Source organism: Manacus vitellinus, unplaced genomic scaffold (genome assembly GCF_001715985.3).
Source record: "Manacus vitellinus isolate BGI_N305 unplaced genomic scaffold, ASM171598v3 scaffold_37_pilon, whole genome shotgun sequence".
Classification (NCBI taxonomy): Eukaryota; Metazoa; Chordata; class Aves; order Passeriformes; family Pipridae; genus Manacus; species Manacus vitellinus.
The window spans coordinates 5724402-5746425 of NW_021940517.1; the positions used below are offsets into that span (position 1 = coordinate 5724402).

General features: G+C 38.5%; 1 protein-coding gene across 1 annotated transcript; it reads right to left on the bottom strand.

Annotated features, from left to right (window-relative positions):
- Positions 1-1785: 1785 nt before the first annotated feature.
- On the bottom strand, positions 1786-20179 carry RAB4A (RAB4A, member RAS oncogene family). Its single transcript, XM_018077413.3, has 8 exons — positions 20032-20179; positions 11754-11834; positions 10476-10590; positions 9469-9531; positions 8435-8589; positions 7426-7521; positions 5289-5449; positions 1786-3995 (listed from the first exon to the last, which is right to left on the bottom strand). The coding sequence occupies exons 1-7, from the start codon at positions 20060-20062 to the stop codon at positions 5334-5336; spliced, it is 657 nt and encodes a 218-aa protein (XP_017932902.1). The 5' UTR covers positions 20063-20179; the 3' UTR covers positions 1786-3995; positions 5289-5333.
- Between the last annotated feature and the right edge of the window lie 1845 nt (positions 20180-22024).

A 22024-nucleotide genomic window follows, 5' to 3' on the forward strand; every position in this document is an offset into this window, starting at 1 on the left:
TTGCTTAGACTGTATGAAATAGTGTAGTTCTGGACACTGCAAGTTGTATGTGCAAAGTATTTGGCCTGATAACTGTTGGTGTTCTGATATTAACAAATGAAAAGCCAACTGAATTGTAAAGCAGAACTTTTCACATGTACAAGCTTTAACTATATTCCATAGATTCTTACAGGAGGTGGCTGTTTTGCTTCAAATTGGACTCACTAAAAAATTGATAGTAAATATCTCTCTACCAATTAAGGAAGTTCTGAACTTTGCCTTGCATGGACTCTTGAATTCAGTCAAGTGAAGAATGCTTCTCACTCCTGTTTTAGAAATAAAACTTTTCTGATAAGAACACAGTAAACTTTCAGTTCTCCAAAGTCTTCATGAAAATAACTGTTTATTCCTTTTTGCTTCTGAAAGTACTTAGCTAAGTGAAACAGGAATTTTACAGTGTGTAATGCTGCAATTTAATTATAGTGTTGTGAAGACTAGTGTTTACAGTGTAAAATGTTACCATGAAAACTGCGTTAAGAATGTCCCTGTAAAATACAGTAGCATGCCTGTTCAGTCACTGCTGTCACATCTTTGCAACTATGAAATACTGACTTTTCCACTGGATGCTGAGATAGTCAAGGTGATCACTAAACTTACAGCCAAACTTAACAAAACTGAGGGACAGACCAGAATTTTTGGTAAGTATTTTATCCAGGTAGCAAATGTACATTTAAATTGAATTTTTAACGTGTAGGGAAGTGTATCTGCTTTCATTTTTTATGGTATAATGCAGTGCCACTGAACTATAAAGGCCTCTGACTTTTTTTTACTGGGATAGGGACCAAATGCTAGCAATCTGAGGGCCTTATGTGTGGGAACCTGTATGTTCCAGTTTGTTTTCCAGCTCAGATGGCGCACTCAGCAGCAAAGCCATATATGGAGCCTGACTCAACACCTTGACAGTAGCCCCCATGAAATTAGGGGTATAATTGAATGGGAAGCTGCCTCAGCTATTGTTAGCACTGAATTCACTTTAAAACAATAGGGAAATACCATCTAAGCTTGAAGCAATATGTGTTTTTTAAAGTTTTTAAACAGTATTTGTTTTTAATGCTTCTGTATTGTCTATATTTAATAGCGTAGTGTCAACTTGTACACGTGAATAAAATGAGTGACACAAAGTGCCTTGACTGCTGCTTCTTTGCTTTTTGGGGGTCTCAGATTTTTCTCCCTTACAGGGTGCTTTAGTCCCTTAATATTCTTTCCTGATGTGAATCACTTTTTTCCTTCACTATAATAAGAAAAAAGAGCTCTAAAGTGGTCTGAAGTGCCTTCATGCTGAAGCCTTTGGGAATCTAAATTTAGAACTTTGGAGAAAAGGGGTAACAGGGGAAAAACCAGGAAGCTGCATACTAAGAACAAGTATAATCAAGCAAATAAGAAAACTTAAGCTGTTAAAAGATGGCTACACTGAAGCTCTGTATGCTGCTGGTTCTATAGCAGATGAATGAAGCTGCATATTTCTACTCTGTATTTACAATTGCTTGAGATTTTTATAGTGTTAATTCATTCAGCACATAAAAAACAACGCAAATGAGTTGCACAAAATAATAAAATTTTTCTATATCATTCACTTTTTATAGGACTTAGGGGAGCTCTGTACTCAAGCCATACACTGTACCTAGTTGAATATGAAGAAGGGATAGGATGGCTTAACTGTGAGTTGCCTGATCGTCATGTTATGGACTTCAGTTAGCAGACAAAACTTGTGCAAGTAATAGGATTTGCTGTAAGACACCTAGAAAATCAAGAAGGATTCTTTATTTGGTGCTAGATACAAGCATTAAATGAAATAGTGTAGGCCAACAGACTCATTAAAAGGCAAGACACAGGCTTTAATAAGACATTTAAATCTCTTATAGGTCTGAACAGCCAAAGCTCCACATCCAAAGAATCCTCAGACACAGGTACCTGGTGGTATATCATGTAAAACTCCCAGCCATCTTGCTTTGGTAAAGTAAGAATTTTACCCTAAAAACATAAATAACCTATTTATCACTTACTGTTCAGTTGAGCTAGGTTTGGTTTGCTGTCAACTATAATGCTAAAGCTTAAAATCTACCCCAGGGCTTATATTGGCATGATGTTTATTTTTAGAAACAAAAGACCCTCAGAGGAGCAATAGTAAACAATAGAGCTTGCACTGGTGAGAGCTACTGCTTCCAACAGTTATTTCTCCAGAGTTGCTATTTTAGAAAGTTTGTTTTTAGAATGTCAGCAAGATATGCAGCATAAAAGGTTGAGATACTACAAAGCATGCACATTAACAAGGTTAATGTGTATACAGTAAGAGTATACAATAAAAAATGGTAAAAACATGTCCAAACTCATTATAATGACACTACTCCTTCCTTCCAGGGAGGAAGGGGACAGGTTAAAACAGTTACTGAAAGAATAAAACTGCTTACTACTTTTTAAACCGCAGACACTTGACCAAAATGATCATAAGAACCAAGTATATAAAAGAGGCTGTTCTTCTATGTAAAGGAAAAGGGACAGGAAGAAGTACAAGAAAATCCCTGCCAAACCCCTGAAATTTTTATTTAAAAGCAACAGAATTAAGTAACAGTCCTCTACTCCTTTCAATTGCTACTGTAATAAGGGAAAGAAGTTTTGATCAACAGCCAACACCACTTCATTGTAATAGTGATAGGAGAGCAACCTTTAGCTTTACTTGTGCTGTGTCCCAGCTGGTAAGTAAGTGTTCAGCTTTTGTCAGTGTGCCAAGAAACCTGATTGGGTTGTGATGAGGGGTGGAACAGATTCCCCAGTACCTCTTCTTTTCCCAGCATTCTAGAACTGGGCTGGGGTTTTGGAACCAACACCCTCTGCAACTCTGGCAGAAACACAACACATCACACTTAACAATGGACTGTTTGGACTGGTGGAGGAAACAATTCCATCCCACTTTGACTCCAGAGGACTTGCTTTTGGTAATTTTTTGCAGTTCTGAAGCCAAACTGAATTGAGTGAGGATTAAGACAGGCGAGTTTCTTTGGAGTTCTCTGATGTTCTTGTTAAAGCACAGTTAAGCTGTTTCAAAAAACACTTCACACTCTTACCAGGAAGAGAATACTTCTTGGGAATAATTGCTATCAGTTATGTAACAAAGCCAATCCTAAATACAACAATCAGAGGAGAGAGAAAACCTGAAAGTTTTTGGACCCAACAGTCTTTTTAAAACTAAACGCAGGCTTTTCAAGTACAAAGCACACTTAATTCTGTTTAATTCAGAGAAACCTAAGGTGCATACTTTTCAGATCCATTTGAACCAAAAATGTCAGAACAATGGGAACAAACATAATACTAGTTTCAGGAAAGATGCTATAACTCTGTGTAGCATTCTTGCAATGCTCTTGTGCTTTAACTTTCATTTTCTAACTGGATATATCAGCATACATAAGTATGGGTCCTAACCACACATTGAGAATCGGTCCTGTCAACAGCTTGTTAGAATGTGGCAAACTAAGTAGGAAAAAATAAAACAATCTCTCACTGACAGTTGCCAGTGGTTTTATAATTCAGGTCGTAAATAAAAACTACTGTGCAACAAACAAATGTGACAAAGCCTACCTCGGTTAAATTTGTTTATATGATAAAAAAATAAAATATTAAACTGCTCATAGTGCAACATTCTATCAGCATACATAAGTATACCATGCTTTGTAAATTTACTGTTACATTATTTACAGTACATTGCAATGCTTTAAACTAGAGGTGAAAGAACAAAAACAGGTAATGGAAAATGTTTACATACAGGTACAAGTCTTAATATTGTCCAAACTATCAAGTTCACTTTGCAGACTTGTGTGTTGTGCACATTCCTGCCCCACACCACAGGGTACACCTTTCTGGCAGCAGTGATCTGCTCTGTTTGTAGATAGCGGAAAGATGCTTTTAAAAACTGCATAGCCTTCAAGCTTTTCTGTTTCTTCAAACACCAGTTGCAAGGACAGCTGTAAAATACATAAGAACTCCATCAATTACCCATATATGATCAATCTGAAAACTCAGCTCCTGAAATAAGATCAATAAATCATCATTTCTGTAGAGCCATACAAAAGCTGAACTAAATTAAAATCCTTTTCCAGCAGTCTCTTAGTTGAAGGATGGTGTTTTACGGGAGGAAAGCAGTTCAAGGATTCTTATCCATTATTTAAAATCCTGAGCTTTAATTGGGAGCTAAGTTCCCAGAACACAGAACAAAATATGAGCATGTAAAATTATATGCTGCTTTATTTAACATTCTATAAAGCTTCTGCTGGTGTGCACTGCTCAAGCTGATAAATGAATACAGTAAAAATGATGCAGAAACTATGCCTGCAGTACTTATTTAATTTGATATCACTGTCCTTGTATTACAGAAATAAGGATTAATTATATCAGAATAATTAACTACACAGGGAGAAAAGACAGCATGCCACTGCATACTGCAAGGAGTTATGTAAAATCCAACAAACAGTGAGAGCTGTCTTAAGGACAACTGTTTATAAGAAAGACTAACTACCAAGTTGCTCTTAGGAGTAGGTTATGTGACTTTTATGTCTCTTCCCCTACAACTGCTAAAGGGAAAAATCTTTTCCTCGCTTTCTCTGAAGAATGTCTTTGGAAGACTGTAAACCTGTTTGATAGGCTGAAACAGCCCTAGAACAGCTACTTTAGATGACAACACTGCTTAAGCAGCAAATACCACTATTCTCTTTTTACATTTCTGCTAACAGCAGACAGGAATCAGAATAACTTCAGGCTGCTTTTAGGTGAGGGAATAAAAGTCAGTGGAAGTTTGAAATCCAGTGTTATCTTTATTTTTTCAAGTCCCAGTGTTTAAGCCTCATATTTTCAGAAAAGACTTTATAATAGCTTAAGATAAGATTCTGTACCATACATTTTGTGAATTCTCATTTCTACTAATGTTTGTCCATGCTACAACAGAAACTGATTCACTTTCTCTAAAGTTCATTAGGTAGTTACTAGGCCTGTAGTGCATTTCAGGAGTAGAAAATTTTTAAGTGCTTTCCACAGCATTACTCAAGAGTAAGCTAAGACCTAGAAACACTTCAGTAAAAGCACTAGTCTTGCTTTAGTGGACAGATGAGAGAAGAAAAATTGAAAGTATAAAAACCCAGTCCATTATTTCAATAGATTCTATGTAACTTTAAAGGTTAATTGTGAAAAAGCCAAGCACTCAATACAGCACATTTAAGAAAGACAGTAATTTACCCATCACCCTGAGATTTTTCTAACCTTACCTTTTGTATCTAAAGTAAGTATTTGGGATTTTTTGTTTTGTTTCTCTAACATCCACATTCTTGAGCACTCTGTGCTTGTGCTCTACGTGGTGATCTCAGCTGTCTCAAGGCAGCATCTCCATACTGAATACCTGAGCCCATTCTTTCTGGATCCAATTCTCCTGATAAGAAACAAAATGGTGACAAGAACATAGATCATGTGCAAATAATATAGTCCAAATTAACCAATAATATTAGATTAAAAAATGCATAATTATGTTCTGACCTAATTATGAAGATATTATCTCAGTTCTGTTTGCTTTTAGGCACTTTCAAACCTGAATCATTTTGTCCTGTAATTTAACCATGTGCCTTTAATCATAATGACAAAGCAAACTGTCTCAGAGTCAGGCTGCAAAAGAAATGTATTTGCACAACTTCTAACAAAAGAAAGGTCCAAAATGTTTTCTGAGAACACATCTAAAAACCTCTTGCTTTCAGAGGTTTATTTGCAAAGAAAATGGTACTGTAGATACTAAGCCAAACAGAAATGGATCAGTCTGACAGAAGGATTCCCAGAACTGTCCCCAGAGAAAATGATCAGCCTTTCCTACTTCTGGTATCCATTTCTGCTTACTCTATACCCTGAGTCTTCAGAAGTGTTCTTATGGCTGTATGGTGGTCTGGCCAAGATAAGAAATATTTAATCTTAAAAAAAAACCAACCAACCAACCAACCAACCAAGAATCCCTCTGAACAGTTCAGATCACTTATTCAGGTTCATTGCACACAGATGAGCCCTTTGTAAGTTAGCAGATGACACTGCATTGAAGGGACAGCACTTGAGGGTAGAGCTGTCATTCAGAAAAGACCTTGGTTGAGCTACAGGAATAGGACCTCATTAAATTCAGCAACTACACGTGCAGTGCTCTGCACCTTCGAGGGAAGACAGACAAGCATTGCTATGGGCTGGGGACTGACTACGTAAATAGTAGCAACTGCTCAGTGCTGAGACATGTTGCCCAAAGGGGCTGTGGAATCTCTGTTCCTGGAGCATCTCAAAATGTTCCTGACAAGCCATGGGCAGCTTGCTCTCATTTTGAATCTCAATGCACTTTAAACAGGAGGTTGGACCAGAGACCTCCATAGGTTCTTTTCAATCTCCATTTTTCCATGATTCGGTGCATGTGTGCTGGCACAAAGAAAACAGGAGCAGTTCACAGAAAACAGGACTTAATTCTGTCATGGTAATGCCTCTTTAAATCAGTCATGGAACTAAAGTATCATGAGAAACTAGTAAACACTGCTTCTCATGTGGGTTTTGGGTTTGTTTGGGTTCTTTCTGTTTGTTTGTTAAAAATGAAAGCTGTTGTTTGGCATTGATTTGATTCAGTAATCAGGAAACTCCTATGAAAATAACATTTTCATTGAAAAATTAGTGTTTGGCATTCAAAACATATAATTAGAATCTGACAGACTTTTCAATATGGCTAATACTTAAAACTTTGAAGATATCAAGCAACTAGAAAAGAGGAAAACTGGAATGCAAATTAGCTGTAATGACACATAACACACAGAAGCCTGTCTCCAATAGAAACCTGCCCACTTGCACTGAGAAGCTTCTGGTATATTTCTAGATCTGTAAAAGTAAAAATGGTTTCAACTAAGAAGCAGGAAGGTCACTTCAGAAAAACACAGTTGCTAGGAAACATCCTTGAAATTTTTAGTATTTCTGTTCAAATTTTCTTGACTGTATTTCATGCTACATACGAGAAGTAGAATTAAAAGTTATGTCTTCCCTGATATTAGGTTTTTATTCTGCACTACAAAAACTGCCCATTGTCATGCTTGGTATTTGTAGGATGCAGCAACCCACACAGAACATACAACCTACACTCAGAGCTGGCTGCTAAGGTAAAAACTGTGTAGAAACATCCACAATTCACACCACCACCCCTTTTTAGATACACAGATCTCACTAACACATCCATTCCTATGGGAAGCAGCTATAAAACAAATGAGTTATTTTACTACAGTGGTATTTTGGAGGTTTGGGGTTAATTCTATTAGAGAACTTTGAATAGTAGTATTTTCATGTGTACTTTTTTAGTTTTCAAATGAAATAAAAAAATTTAAAAGAATATAAAGCTTAATTTACCTGATTCAATTTTATTGAGTATTTTTCTTGCACACTGTACAAAGGCCTCTTCAACATTTTCCCCCGTTAGAGCACTTGTTTCCAAGAACATCAGCTCTGCATTTGACACCAAAAAAAACCAATTTCAAAATAAGTCTGGAACATCAGATATAGTAGTTCAAAGTATGAAAGCTAGAAGCAATATTCTTACAGAGATCTACAGTCAGGTAGCATGGTCCAGAAAAATTAGCTTTTGATGGCAAAACCACAAAAAAATGTCCTCTGAAATTTATGTATCAACCCTGGAAAGCTGGAATCCAAAGATAATAACCTGGGCTGTGCATGCAAAGTAGTGCATGAAACCAATGAACTTCCTACAGATTCGCACTAAGATGCAAAAGCAAAGTCAGTAACCAGAGTTGGGAAAAAAGACTATAACTGATTTATAAAAGCAAAACCAGATTTTGCTGATGGCAGGACTGCAGCACAGAAGCTCAGACCGAGACTGGCTTTAGCTGCCACAGAAACACGTCTCCAGATTGGAAATTCTGAGTCCTACAGACCAGGTAATAGTCCTCTAGATCCATGCCCTGCATTAAACTCAGTTTCTTATGAGTAAAACTCATTGAAAACTCATTGCTTCCAACAGCAGCACATGCCATACAACCTTGTCTATTATCTAAGTCTATAAGACACTGAAAAACAGGAAATCATGTCCTTCATTTTCTCCTCAGCCCTTTGGAGGCAAGGCAATACCTGAAGTTGCGTTACATTCCCTAGGGAATACATCTCCATATAGAAGGTACTCTTTAAGCAGCAGCTGCGACTGGAAGAATCAGCAGTAATGAGACTTAAATAGTACATGTGGTTTTCACTGCAGGCACTGTGCCTCTGTGCCTCCTGCACTGACAGAACTCTTTTCTGTAGACAAGGTACAGTGGGCAAAGCACATCCTAACCGCACAAAAAAATTGAATTATTTTAAGAATTATGCATCTTTGAATGCTACATGAAGATTTTGTACTACTTACCATTTTCTTGTGCGAACCGGGACGCTTCTAAAAACGTAACTTCACGATCTGCATCAAGATCCTTTTTGTTTCCACACAGTATTATCACAATATTTTGACTTGCTAACATTCTTGCATCCGTCAACCAATTAGTAAGTGCATTGTAGGTTTCCCGGCTATGTAGAAAATGACATCCTCTATTAGAACACACTCATTTCTCACGAACAGACCAATGAACCAAAACTCAGATGACAAATCTGTCTTTGCGGCAAACAACAAACTGCTGCTAGTCAGGCAAGGCACCTACACATCTCAACATGCCAATGATGAACTGGGAAGAGTATCAAATTCCTTCATGAAATTATTTAGAAGCTTAAGTTTTTAAAAACCAAAATTAAATCAACCACGATCTCTAAACACACACACAATCGTAAAACACCCTATGACTGAGAAAAGATAAAATTTTACGCTTTAATCTAGTTTCAGCCTTTTGTGCGTGAAATTTTGGGATACCAGAATGAGTTATTGTTTAACTTGGAATGTTAGGGATACTTAAATTTCAGGTGGAATTGTAAGGATTTACTAGGCTGCCTACAATATTTTAATATTATAAAATGTAGAGATTAACAGAATTTTGGGATACAGTTAAGGAATGTGTAGGCAGAGCTATTTTCTCCAGAGAATGATCTACTGTATCAGCATACTAATTAGAAGTTTCCACACATAAGTGTGTACTGCCTCCGTTAAGCGTGGCTGAAATCTCCTCTCGGTTTCTGTGGCAAGGCTTGCTGAGCCACTAGTTTCATGTGGTCCACCATGATTAGACCAGCTACTGGTGAGCCAATACCCATGTATTTGTCTAACCCTTTAGGATTCTTTATATTTCTGACATTCACAATATTTCATGTAAGCCAGTTCTAAAACTTAAATATGCACTGAAACAGAAGTACTTTTTCAATCTATCTTTTTTTCTTCTTGCCCATTGCCCATTACAGGATTAGGTACTTGGGGAGGAATCATTATGCATTTACTGAAAGAGCTGCTAGCTTTCTTACCTGGTTATATCATAGACAAGCAAAGCACCTGCAGCCCCTCTATAGTAACTCCTTGTTACAGACCTGAAATAGAATTACAGATATACATTTTTGTGGTGCTTTCATTGTTTAAATTCTGCGTTAAAATAACACCATCTATATTACAAAACAGAATTCTCATTTCCATATTTAAAATAAAACATGTTTTTTCAACAACATTAGCAACTGTGCAGCAGCAGACTATTTACAACTAGAATTTTGATGAATGATTTTCATTAAATATAGCTGCACAGGGATTCTCAAAGTCCATTATGACCTGTGTGCTGCTGAAGGTATAAGTATCATCATAATATATGACCAGATACAGAACTGGGAGCTGGTATCTGGTCAACAAACTTCATTAATGAAGACTACATACAACTACCCAGCTTTACCTAGTTGGAGGTATATCCACAGAACTTGTCTAGTAGGGGATATTTACCTGGATTGCTGCCCCTCACTCAGACTTCTACCATCATAGGCACCTTTGTTAACCACCCCCTCTCCCATACCAAAGAAACTCCACACACACACACTCCATTCCCCAAAAATATAAAAAAAAATTGATGCCCTATTTGATGGTGAATGTACTCAGGAATACCCTAGATTTTTACTGAGTTTGACCTATGCCTCATATGTAGAATACAATTAAAATATAGCATTAAAAGTATACTGGTGGTTCTAAGCTGACAAATAGGTTGCTTTTTCTTCAAGTAACTTAAAATACCTCAGTCTTTCTAGATGGTTATTTACCCAAATAAATCTGACTGGGTTTTTTTCTCCTCTAATAAAACAAAACTACACAATTGTTTTCATGCAGATTTTGAACAGCTTACAACTTCCTGGCATTTACTTATTCCAACCAACAGAAGGTCTTCTAAACACAGAGTTAGGCACATACAGTATGAGTATTTGTAAGCAGGGGTAAATAATAGCCAACATCCACAGCAGCCATTTAATAACAAACACTTAATAACTGGAAAGAGTACCTGAATCTCTCTTGTCCTGCTGTATCCCATATCTGCAGTTTTACATATTTACCACCAACATTTATGATCTTTGAACCAAATTCCACTCCTATAGTATGATTTGAGTCATCTTTGACTACAAAAAAACAAGAAATAAACCCAGACTTATTTGGAGAACATTTAAAGTGAATAATTAGTTTTTACATGAAAAAAAATTAGGTATAATCAAAACTCCTCAGTGATCAAATGACAAACTACCTCCTGAACCATCAAATTTAGTCCCACTCATAAGGACATTGCCTGCACACAGAAATAAACATTTTTTAAATTTTCAAACAGCTTATTCAATTTAAAATTACTACTAGAAAGGCCTGCTTTAAATAAGTTCCAGTTCACTTCCATAAATGGTAAGATACCCTTTGTACATTTTTTTTTCCAACTGTGTTTTCAAATACTTTGATGCCAATTAAATTTAAAATTCATGGGAAAACAGAACAAAAGAAGAAGTCTTGTCCATGAATGTGCAAGAGCTGCTACTTCTTTAAAGCAGAAGTAGCTTGTTGTTGGTACCACAGTTTCTCAGCAACACACAACTGTCATTACTAGAAGCAACATCATGTTTTGAGTTCAATCATAGAACGATGCCATGCTCCTTAGTGCTTACACATTATTATCCTAATGTATTCCTCAAGAGAGAAGGTGAGTTACCATTTTGTTGGGAAAGATAAGTCACCTTAGATTTACAAAGGTTTCTAAAAGCATATTGGTTTTGTTTAATCATGGTGCCAAATGCACTCCCCGACGGCAAATTTTCTATTATCTGTTCATCTCTAAATAACATTCACAATGGAATCTCTACCAGTATTTATCACAGAACACAGTCCTTAACAAAGACAACAGCATGACTATTTATTTAGAAAGATACTACAGGCTTTCTAAATCTACTCAAGGAATTCAACTTTATTTTAACAGTTTTTTCTAAAAGATCCAAGTCTCTACTATTTATTTAGGGAAGCTTATAGCTGCAAGATATAGTTTCTCACAAGAAGACAGTATGTTCATCACCATGCTGTTATATTTATTTGAGAGTAACAGGGCATAATGCTCCATATTAGGCTTCTGGCTAGAGGCAAACAGTAAGCAATAAAGACTTACAGCATGGTTCTGAACATAATTCTTACCCAAAATCCTCACCTACACAAACAAGAGAATTATAGGAACTTACATACAAGGCCAAGTGATACAAAGCATGTGGTACAAAGCAATAAAAAACTCTTACTGTGTTTCACACATACTTACATTTCTTTTCAATGAATTGGTGCAGCAAACAGGATTTTCCAGTTCCAGCATTTCCTATGACCAAGAACTTGAACAGGAAATCTGAAGATTGAAAGAGAAAAAAATTATTAAACTGTAGTACGTACTCACATTTTTGTCACAAGCCAGCTATTCTCCTTAAAGAGAAAGGAATAGATGACAAAATTAGCAAAACAACAATAAATCTCAAGAATAACCTAGTGTGTTGAATAGTGATGTTTCAAAGAATGCTGTTTGTTTATGGAGATACAAGATGGACAAAAAGAGATGGAAATGGCTGAATCTGAATTGAGTTAAAAATAAACCTGTTTGAAGGGTATGTAAGCTACTAACTGGAGCCAGTACAGGTGCCCTATATAGTGATGCAATTTTTAAAATCTCTACATTATTGTATTTTTATTTTTAAAATTATTTTATTCACATTAATTTAAACTTCCCTATATAACTGTTTACTCCTTGTACTCTGTTTTAATTCACATAAACCTTGGACAACAACAATATTTTTCTACAAAATTTAAAGGGAAGAAGTATTTTTATTCTGAGATGCCTGTTTTCACATTTCTTCCACATGGTAAATTAATATACAGGTATTTCTGGTACATTACCTATTTATGAGCCATTTACATCAGTGTTCATTGGTAACACATGTATTCAAGATTTATGTTTATGTTAAAACAATAGAACAATTTGTATTGTTTCAACAGATACATATAATGCTTTAATGCTACCTCCCTGAATTTGCTTTAGTTTCACTAAAGACTGAAGAAACCTTCCCTGTCTTTACTGCTCTCAAAACTGACAAACTGTGATAAGAAAGCTTACAATTGCTTCCCCCAATATATCACCACCAAGGTAACCTTTACAGTTCATGAAAGATTTGCTATTTATTTTTCTACCAGCAGCAGATTTTTTTTATTTTTATTGCACAGTTTCTCTTATAAACACAGCAGGTCTCCAGAAGATATCCAGTAAGCATGCAATGAAAAGGATTAAGTTTGCAGTATCAACAAAAATAAGAACATTAATTTTTTAATAGTGTTCAAAGCTGTCAAATGGGTTACATGGATATTGGCCATGGGGATGGCAGAATAAAAAGAAAATTAGATTATGCCTGGAAAGTCAAAGCACTAATACAATACTCTATCAGAACATTATTTGAATATTTAGTTTTAAAAACTGAATCTAAGATGCACACAAATCTATGTTCTCATTCCATTTCGTGCAGGAATTATTTGTTCCGTTGTATCAAAAACATCCTCTAGCAATGGTGAAAGGAACAAGCAAGTTTCTCAAATGCTAAGAAAATGTCTACTGTTAAAAAGTCAGTAACAAAATAGAGGGCCACAGGTTCTGGGAATGTCCACCACCATTTGTCTTCACTTATCTCCCAGATTTTATTCAAATTTAAAATCAAGTAGTGTTTTATTAAAGACTTTTGATTTTTTTTTTGCCTTTGCATGATTTTTCTTGTTTCAAATGTTGTAAAAGACTCGGTATACATTCTGTATTCTACCCTTCTCAGAAAGAGATTGCTGTTTCTTGCTCACAAAATGTGACCATTTACATGCTCAAGACATTCTGTTCCAAACTCCTCTCATTCTTCACGCCCCCACCCAGCTGCTCATGCTTTCTGGATGAAAAAAATTGTTACAAACAGGATTTTCCTTCAGGTTGCAAAAATTTTGTGTGTTATCTCCTGTAAAGAAGGGCCCCTCATGTCACCTCAACTGCAAAACACACTGAAGCTGAGAACGCTTCATTCTATCAAGTCTCCACTGTTAGTATGAAATGCAGACATCATAAATAGTCGCAAAGTGTCAGGTTAAGAAAAAATCTCAAAGAAACCCAAGATTTAATTTTTATGGATCAAATATCACTCGTTAGCTGCCTTGTATGCCATTTTGTATATTTAAACTACTGTGGGTGTGTGCAACCTCACCAGTTTTACCATTTCAAAGTTTCTCAAAATGTAAGATGTTCTGAGACATACTCACAATTAAAAAAATGTGTTTCTGATATCTGCCATGTTTCCAAAAATAAATCTGGAATCCAGTTAAAACTGTTGCACTATGTATCTGGGGAATGCTGTTTGCCAGATTTTCTTGTTAAAAACAACTGTAAAATTCAAGTTTACCATCATCTTTTTTCCACAGAAAATTCATATGATTGACAGTAGTGTAACAGCTACTGTCAACCTAAACCAGGAAAAGAATAAACCCGGAACTCTATTCCTCCACTAATTTGCACTGTTGTAAGCACTGGTGGTTAAATGTGGCTCACAAAGCCACATTTGTGCAACCCATAAACCCACAGTGAACAGCAAATTTAACACCCTGCTCCGTTCTGCACAGACAGGCTGTGGGCCAGTGAGATACTGGGACAAGGATGTTGCTGTTAGGGACCGATCTGGAAAAGCTCCAGAACAGCAGCGTATTTTTCCCTGAGATGTTTTAAGTTGAGGTGCTCTCTGAAAGTAAGAATGATATTTGGGGATTTTATATTCTTGTCTTTAAATTGGTAACATATTCTAGCAGCACTTTATAGTAGACTCACGATTCCTATCAAGAGTCTATTTTGCAAAACAACTTCAAAAGGGAATCTTTCCTACAGATAAATCACTTAGATGCCAGTTCAATGCCTGCTTACTTAGTAGACAAAAAATAAATTTCCCTCTGGCAAAACAGCAAACAGACTCTCTAAGGTGAAACTTGAAACTGCAGTTACAATTCACTTGTTCGCAGTATGAAACTAAGGCAAATGTGTTTTATTCCACCAGAGAATGAAAATATCAAAATCTTCTAATAAAAAAAAAAATTAAAAACTTTCTGCATCAAAGAAGGCAGCACATGTAGACTTGTAGAGTAAAAGATTTGGATGTTGCATTCTCAAATGTAACTGTGCTTCCATCAGTTTGAACTCCAAATTTATGTAAATTATTCAAACTAGCAAGAGGTTTTTAGACTTATGTTAACAATTTGTCCACAAGTACTGGAAAAAATGGTTCAGGAAATATGGAATACTCTGCACAGTTAATCATCTGCAAGGAAGGGCAAGAAAAAGGCTTTGCCAATACCAAAATCATAAATACCTAGGTTTAACAAGCTTTTAAGTTGACAGCCTAGCATATTAACGAGTAAGGTAATACCAGGTGATAACAGGGAGAACATCTTTCATTTTGTTATTCTGGAACTTCTTTCTTATAATGTCATTCTGTATGATAACGGGTATTACATCAATTACATTTTTATAACTTATTTTAGTGCTTGATTTAGGACATGAAATGTCTTCTCTTTAAGCTGTACAGATGTATCTAAAAATTTAGCACAGTTCAGAAACACAGAAACCAAATGAGGCTGGACTGATAGCTTCTTTTAGACCAACTGTAACATCACTGCGTACTCAAACTTGGTAAGAATTTAAATATATTCATTCTTTGCAACTCCTTAATTGCTCTAGATTTTCTTTTTCATGTTCTCTTCCCAGAGGAGTTAAGTCTCTTTATTTCACAGCCTTTTTTTTTTTTTTCCTGCGAGTGACAAAGTGGCTCTGAGCTCCAGCATTCCGGTCAGCTGCCAAGGCTGTCACCCAAGAAAAACTTTTCTTTTTAATTCTGTTGTTCCTCCTTCATAAAAAAGCTGAAAAGCAACATCATTCAGATGTTACAAATGCTTGCTGCCATGCTAGCTACTGAAAATGTCTAGAAAAGTTAAAGTACTTTGCCTGTAAATAAAATCATCTTTATACAGTTTAGCCCTAAACTGACTGCCCTCTGTGAGCTACATGTGTCACCTGATCCCAAACTGGGTAGTGGCTAAAGGAAAAAAAACTTACATTCTAGCACAGGTGAAAAGGAGTAAAACTGTGGCCTCACCCTAAAGATGCACCAGCAACACGAGCAGCTAAACTACATAAATTACATGTTGGTTGCTGTTTTGCATTTGTTTTTTCCTTCTGGGGAGGTGAGGTGTGAGCTGAGGGGAAAGGAGAAGAGAGACACTTGTGGGCTTTGACTCAAGTACCAGCAAAAACAGATGGTTTATGTGGAAACCACCCCCAGACATCCAACCACCTCCTTTGACTGAAGTCTGCTCCAGCAGAAGGAATAATTGAACAGGTTTTGAGCTACTGCAGCTTAGTCTATTAAATTGTTTCTTCTTGCTAATACAGTAGAGCGGGGTGGAGGAAGGGTGAGAGACCAAATTATATCCTCAATCTCAGTTTGATCTCCCTCCAACTCCTTGCTAAAGAGTAGAATTTATAATCACTAATGCTGACCCTTCAGAAACTCTCATTCATGCCACGGGGGAAAAAAAAAAAAAGGTCTCCTCATTATTAGACATCTATTTTGCAGAAGGAAAGAGTGCTCTGAAACATTCCTACTGGCATATGCTGCCTCAAAATGAGAGAAAAGAGGAGCTATTCCCACTGCTTACTCCTTTTTCTAGCAGTAAGTTAACAAGATAAACAGGTAGAACGGATAAATCTAGCTCTACTCCAATCTGCATAAGGAATGCTTGGAAGAGGGAAGATCTGCTTCCTTACAAGCAAAAGGGCTACATTGTCTAAGAAATAAAGTCAGATTTGGAACAAACTGGAGGCCAGGGTGACAAACGCAGAGACCGCCAGGTAACTGCCAGGGATGGGATGGCGAGAAAAGCATGAATCAAATTGTCCAGACCAAAAAGAATTATTTTCAAATGGACAGAAGAGACTATACATTCTCTGACAATCACAGAAACTAATAAACTTACAGGACCAGACTGGGAGTGGTACATACTAGTGGAGAAAACGCAGGGAAGAAGGGAGTGAAGAGATCTGACTTGAATCTTACATGTCGCACTGATTCAAAGGTCGTACAACCTTTCTTCTACCCTTCTATTATTTAAAATCCAAAGGTTGCTTTGCATTTACCTATTAAGGGTAAGCTATTTTTATGTCAGTCTGTATTTACCGCAACACAAAACCACCTATACTTTGCCCTGGGAAGCACACTAAAACATGCATGTGTTGTCATATGGCAGCTATCTACAGAAATGCCATTGCATCTCAGAAATATTGAGTAAAAATAATTTTCCTAGAGACTCGTTTCCAATGTTACAAGATAAACTTTTAAAAGAATTGCCCCAAAAGCAGCAATAAAATGTTCTTCGTAACCCCAAAATTCATGGAGTTATCTTGTATTCATGTTTGGTTCTGGTACTTTGTAAGGGAAATAAACTGAACACATAGGAAAGGGATAAACAGATTAGAAAGCTAAGAAGAGAAGATATGGAACTTAAGAAATACATTGATAGGAGAGAAAAATAAATTGTGAACAAAATTTAGTGTCAAGACTGAGAGGCTACAGAACTTGGTTTGAAAAGAGGGAAGAAACAAGAATCTCAGTAAGGGACAGAAATAGCTAGGAAAAGTGAGTGGACAGAAAAGCTTCAAAGCAGACAGAATTTGACATAGAGGAAGGAACTCAGGGAGGGAGAAAAAAAGGAGAAGATAAGTAAATTAACTGAGGTGGATAATGAAATATGATAGGCAGAAAGGACTGACCAGAGGAAAGGCTCTTTATTCCTCATGGATTGAGAAAAATATTGAAAAAAAAAGTTCCCCCTTTCAAAGGGAAGAGAAGTTGAAACCTCACAGCAAACTTAAAAATCATATAAAGGTCAGACAGCAAAATGACATGGGGGGAAAAAAAACCAAACCACCAACCCAACCACCAGCCAGTTTTCTGAGCCTATCCATATGGGATGAAAAGCTTGAGGTTACATAATCAGAATGGGTCATAATTCAGGTGACAAGAAAAAAAATCCAACTCATGAATAGGCACCTGTAAGGGCAGAAGCTACAGGAATTCCAGCACTGAGGGGATACAGTGACCACTGGTCTCCCCAGCAGCCAAAACTGCCCTAATACTTTTCTCATCCTTGATGGTCACGTTACAGCTGGTCAGAAACAAACCATCCTTTGTTAGGACAGCGAGCACATTAAATCCCAGGAAGTTCATCAAGCACAGCAGATCCACAGTTTTATCACACTGTACTGTTTACTTTGATCTGTCAGTGGGGCTGCTACATATGTGTACAGGACAATGAAAATTATATAGTGACTACTATTACAGTCAGAGGTGGTATAACCATTGTTAAATTTTATGCTATAACTCAGTGTTAGTCTATCTTCTCTAAAACTTGACACTCTCAAGCATTCTGGCTCAGAATTTTTTGTAGCTTGTGTATGCATAGGACAAAATGAAAACTCAAAAGGGTAATGTAAGGTTGTTCAACAGGAACAATCCACAACTGGAAACCTTTCATTTCCAAGGGCTTGTTTTCTTGGACACCAAAAAAACTGGAAAGTATCAACAGCTACAGCAGTCTTATAATCCCTATTCTGCATGACTGGAACAATGCAAAAAATGTTGAAATGTTCTTGTTTAAGATACCAATCATCTATTTAGCTTACTTAGTATTACAGCATAAAAAGAGGAGCACTACTGAAATCCTGTAATCTCTGGTTTTCTACCAACCCATCTGCTCAGAGACCACCAATCCCACTTTAATCACAGCCGAAGCGATCCCAGTTCTTGATCACAAGAGTTCAGAGTACAAGGAACTTGTTCAAACTCAAATCTAGATCTGCAAAGCACACTCCTCTGGTTTTTACAGGTAAGTTCTGCATGTATCTAAGAAGTATGGACAAAAGAAGCAGGGTCTTAGTATCTCAATGTTTGCACTTCAAGGGCTGCCCCAAACACTCTTGCCTCATTTTGCCTCTTAGTTCTGTGCACTTGCTGTGCACCAAAGCACGGACCAGTAGGAAAAACCACCAAGCACTGATGACTAGAGTATTGAAATAAACTGACTTACATAGGAGAAACAATCAAGTCAGTCAGCCTAGTAGTAAGAACTCCTGATGGTCATGCCAGCCTCCCTCACAGTTAGCAGAGTTGTGTCCAATTTTGCTTTAATTATCCAAACTACTGCTTATTTTCAAGACTCTGCTCTAAAAGCAAGGGGATGCAAATCCAGCTCAAAAGTTTGAACCACCACTGAAGAATCATAGCATATGCTGATTTGGAAGGGACCCATCAGGACCATCGAGTCCAACTCCCGATCCTGTGCATGACACCCCAAGAATCAACCACATGCCTGTGAGCATTGTCCAAACACTTGAACTCAGACAGGCTTGGTGCTGTGACCACTTCCCTGGGGAGCCTCTTCTAGTGCCCAACCACCCTCAGAAAAGATGTTGCAACACATAAAACCAGAAAATGACACATGAAAGGGTTTATCACAGCACTCAATTCTGATCTTACTCTCATGGACTACGAATATGAGCCTATTCCATGGACATTGAATATGTTTATGTGTACAGCAGCATCTTTATACTTTTTATACTGCAAAATATTATGGAACTGTATGATATGGAATTGGGAGAAAAGCAAAATCTATTCAAGAAGGGTTGTTTCAAGCAAGATTACAGAGAAGAGAAATGAATACTATTCAGTTGCTTCTCACCTCCTCCACCTTCAAAATGGCACTTCACTTCTTTGGTCAAATAGGAAGAGTAAAAATGTCTCTCATAAAAGCAACTATTTAACTGCAGTACATTTTTTTATTTTGAACCTTGAGTGCAATCTAGCCATCCAGGAAGTTTGTTTTGCAAACGTTTGTTCCAATTCCTGCAGGAGAGTCAAACACTCGAGCAACACCAGCTCTGCTTAGCTCTTCTACTCTTCACTTCTCTTTGATGCTTCCCAGCGAGGCGCTGACACACCTTGTCAGTGCCTGCGCTCCGACTTACTCCATCGGATGTTTTCCTACCAGTAGCAGTCAGACATCCATTTCAACTCACTCTCACAGTGAACTCCTTTTGATGCCTGCATGTCTAAGACAACAGGGCCGAAACCTTAACTCGACCCTCTGAAGCACACACAGTCTCCAACGACAGAAACGGGCAGCTTCTCTCAGAGGACATGCACTGAGAGTTTCCCTCGGAATCCCTGACCCACAGCGAGCAGTGTCTAAGTTGGCACTTCCTCACGGTGAAGGATAACTGGGAACGCTCCCAGCCGGGCAGCTACGGGTGGGGCAGGCGCAGCAGGGCCAGGGGAGCGGCGGGCCAGGGGGACCCGCCCGGGCCCGGGGAACCCTCACGCCACACTGGCTCCCCCCCGCTCCTCAGAGGACGCCGCCCGGCCCCGGGCCCTCTCTCCCGGAGGGGAAGAGGGAGGGGGGGATCCCCTCGCTCCGCTCCCGGTTCCTACCGTAGGTCTCGGACATGGCAGTCTGCGACATCCCGTGAGGGCAAGCCCTCCGCCGCCGCCGCCGCTCCTGCCCCGCCCGCCCGGGCTCGGCGCTCACGGCGGAGGGAGCGAACAGGCCCCGCTCCGCGGCCGGCTCAGCCCCGCCCACACCGCCGACGCGCACGCGCGCCCGGCCCCACGCGAGCCCCGCCTCCCCGCGCAGGCGCGGCAGCTCGCGCCCGCCGCACGCCCACTCCGCGGGCGGCCGCCCCCAAAACAAGGAGCACGTGCGGGGCTTCCCCACCCTGGGATAGCCCTCCCCTTCCTCCCCACCCCCCGGGAAGTCGGGATGTAGAATAAACTCTCCGAGTGCAATAGTGTTGTCCCAGACGCAGCCTCGTCACGCAGTACGCAGCGCCAATTCACACACCGAGGCGTTGTTCCTGTGAAGCCGTTTCCGTGTTTTTCTGTGTTTTATCCTGGTTTGCGCAAACCAGGGAACCGGGAGGTAACGCACGAAAGGCTATGTCCGCGGTCATTGAAACTGCGCACTACGTATACATTTGAACAAACAAATGCATCAGCATTCATTGGTTACAAATTACGTAACTTCTAATTAGTACTCAACCCCCTATTTGCTTGTTACTCCTCTCGCTTCTCATGGTAAATAGTCCGCAGGCTCAGTTCTTCCCTTCTTTTGAGTCTGCGGTCGGTTTTGAATAGGTGGTCAATGAGTCGGTGATCGCGATCTCCCGCTGCCGGAATCACCTTTCCCCCAGTTACTGCTCTCAGTCCTACTGACTTCACTCCTGGTGGCTCTGGTCTAGACAGCCCACTCACCTCGAGATAATCTTCTCTTTTCATCAAAACAACAGATTAGCCAAGCATACAACATTCAGAATGCAATTGCTTAATCATAACTCTCTGGTTATAGCTACTGATGAATAACAAAAAAAATTGCAAAGTTTGATTCAAATCTTGAGAGGCTTGATATCAATAGTGCCTTATCTATATTATTCTTTATTGGATGTCTTAACTCCCCTGTCAACCCTGGTTAGTCTGGTAGCAAGGGGCACTATGACATACCACAACAGCCTCTCCATCTTCTCCCTCCCCAGATGATACTTCATGTGTGTCCTCCACATTCTTCTTTCTGCCAGTCCTTAAAAAATTCCTCTTCTGTTATTTCTGGCTTTGTAATCTCATTGCTCACAGCTTCCCATTCTTTCCACTTCCCTATCATCTCCAAGATTGTAGGAAAAATGGCCTTTGCCTGTACCAGCTACCTCCTGACCAAGTCTTTTACTGGTCAGAGGTCAGCTTTGAAGTTCTCATCTCTAATCAGTGGAACAACACATGCTGAACCAGCACCAAGAACCACTCAGAGAACCTGCTGATTATTCTTGTTGTTGTGGTTACATAGACAGAGAAACTTGCCCCAGTTTTCAAAGAACCAGCTCCTTAGTGAGCTCATACTATTAACAGTAATTAGAGTTATATAAACAGGTTCCCGAAGTTATCATAGCCCTGAAATACAGAGGATATTGAGGTCTAAAATGTCACATGTGAGCATTTCTCTGGGGTATCTGTTCTCCAGAATTCTGAGGAAAGCTGAGGAGTATTCACATGAGCTGCACGGACCCCAGTATGTTCCAGATGTGAGCTTTGTGTCTGAAAACTGTGGTCTGACATCACCAAATCCCTCATAGATGTTGGTTATTTTTGTTCAAACATCCCCCCCTCAAACAAACCCAACCAACCCAAAACAACAACAACAACGAAAACAAAAAAATCAAACAAAAAAATCCCCAACCAAAAATACACAAAACAACCAACCAAAAAACCAAACCAGAAGAGTTAATCAAAAAATCCCCAAAGATGGGTTAACATGGAAGTAGACAGATTTTACTACATTACTAAAAATATGTCATGTTTTATCAATGAGAGAACATAGAGATTTAGACCTCTTGCACTGTATAAACAGTACTTTAGTCTAAGGGAAAAATTAGTCTTG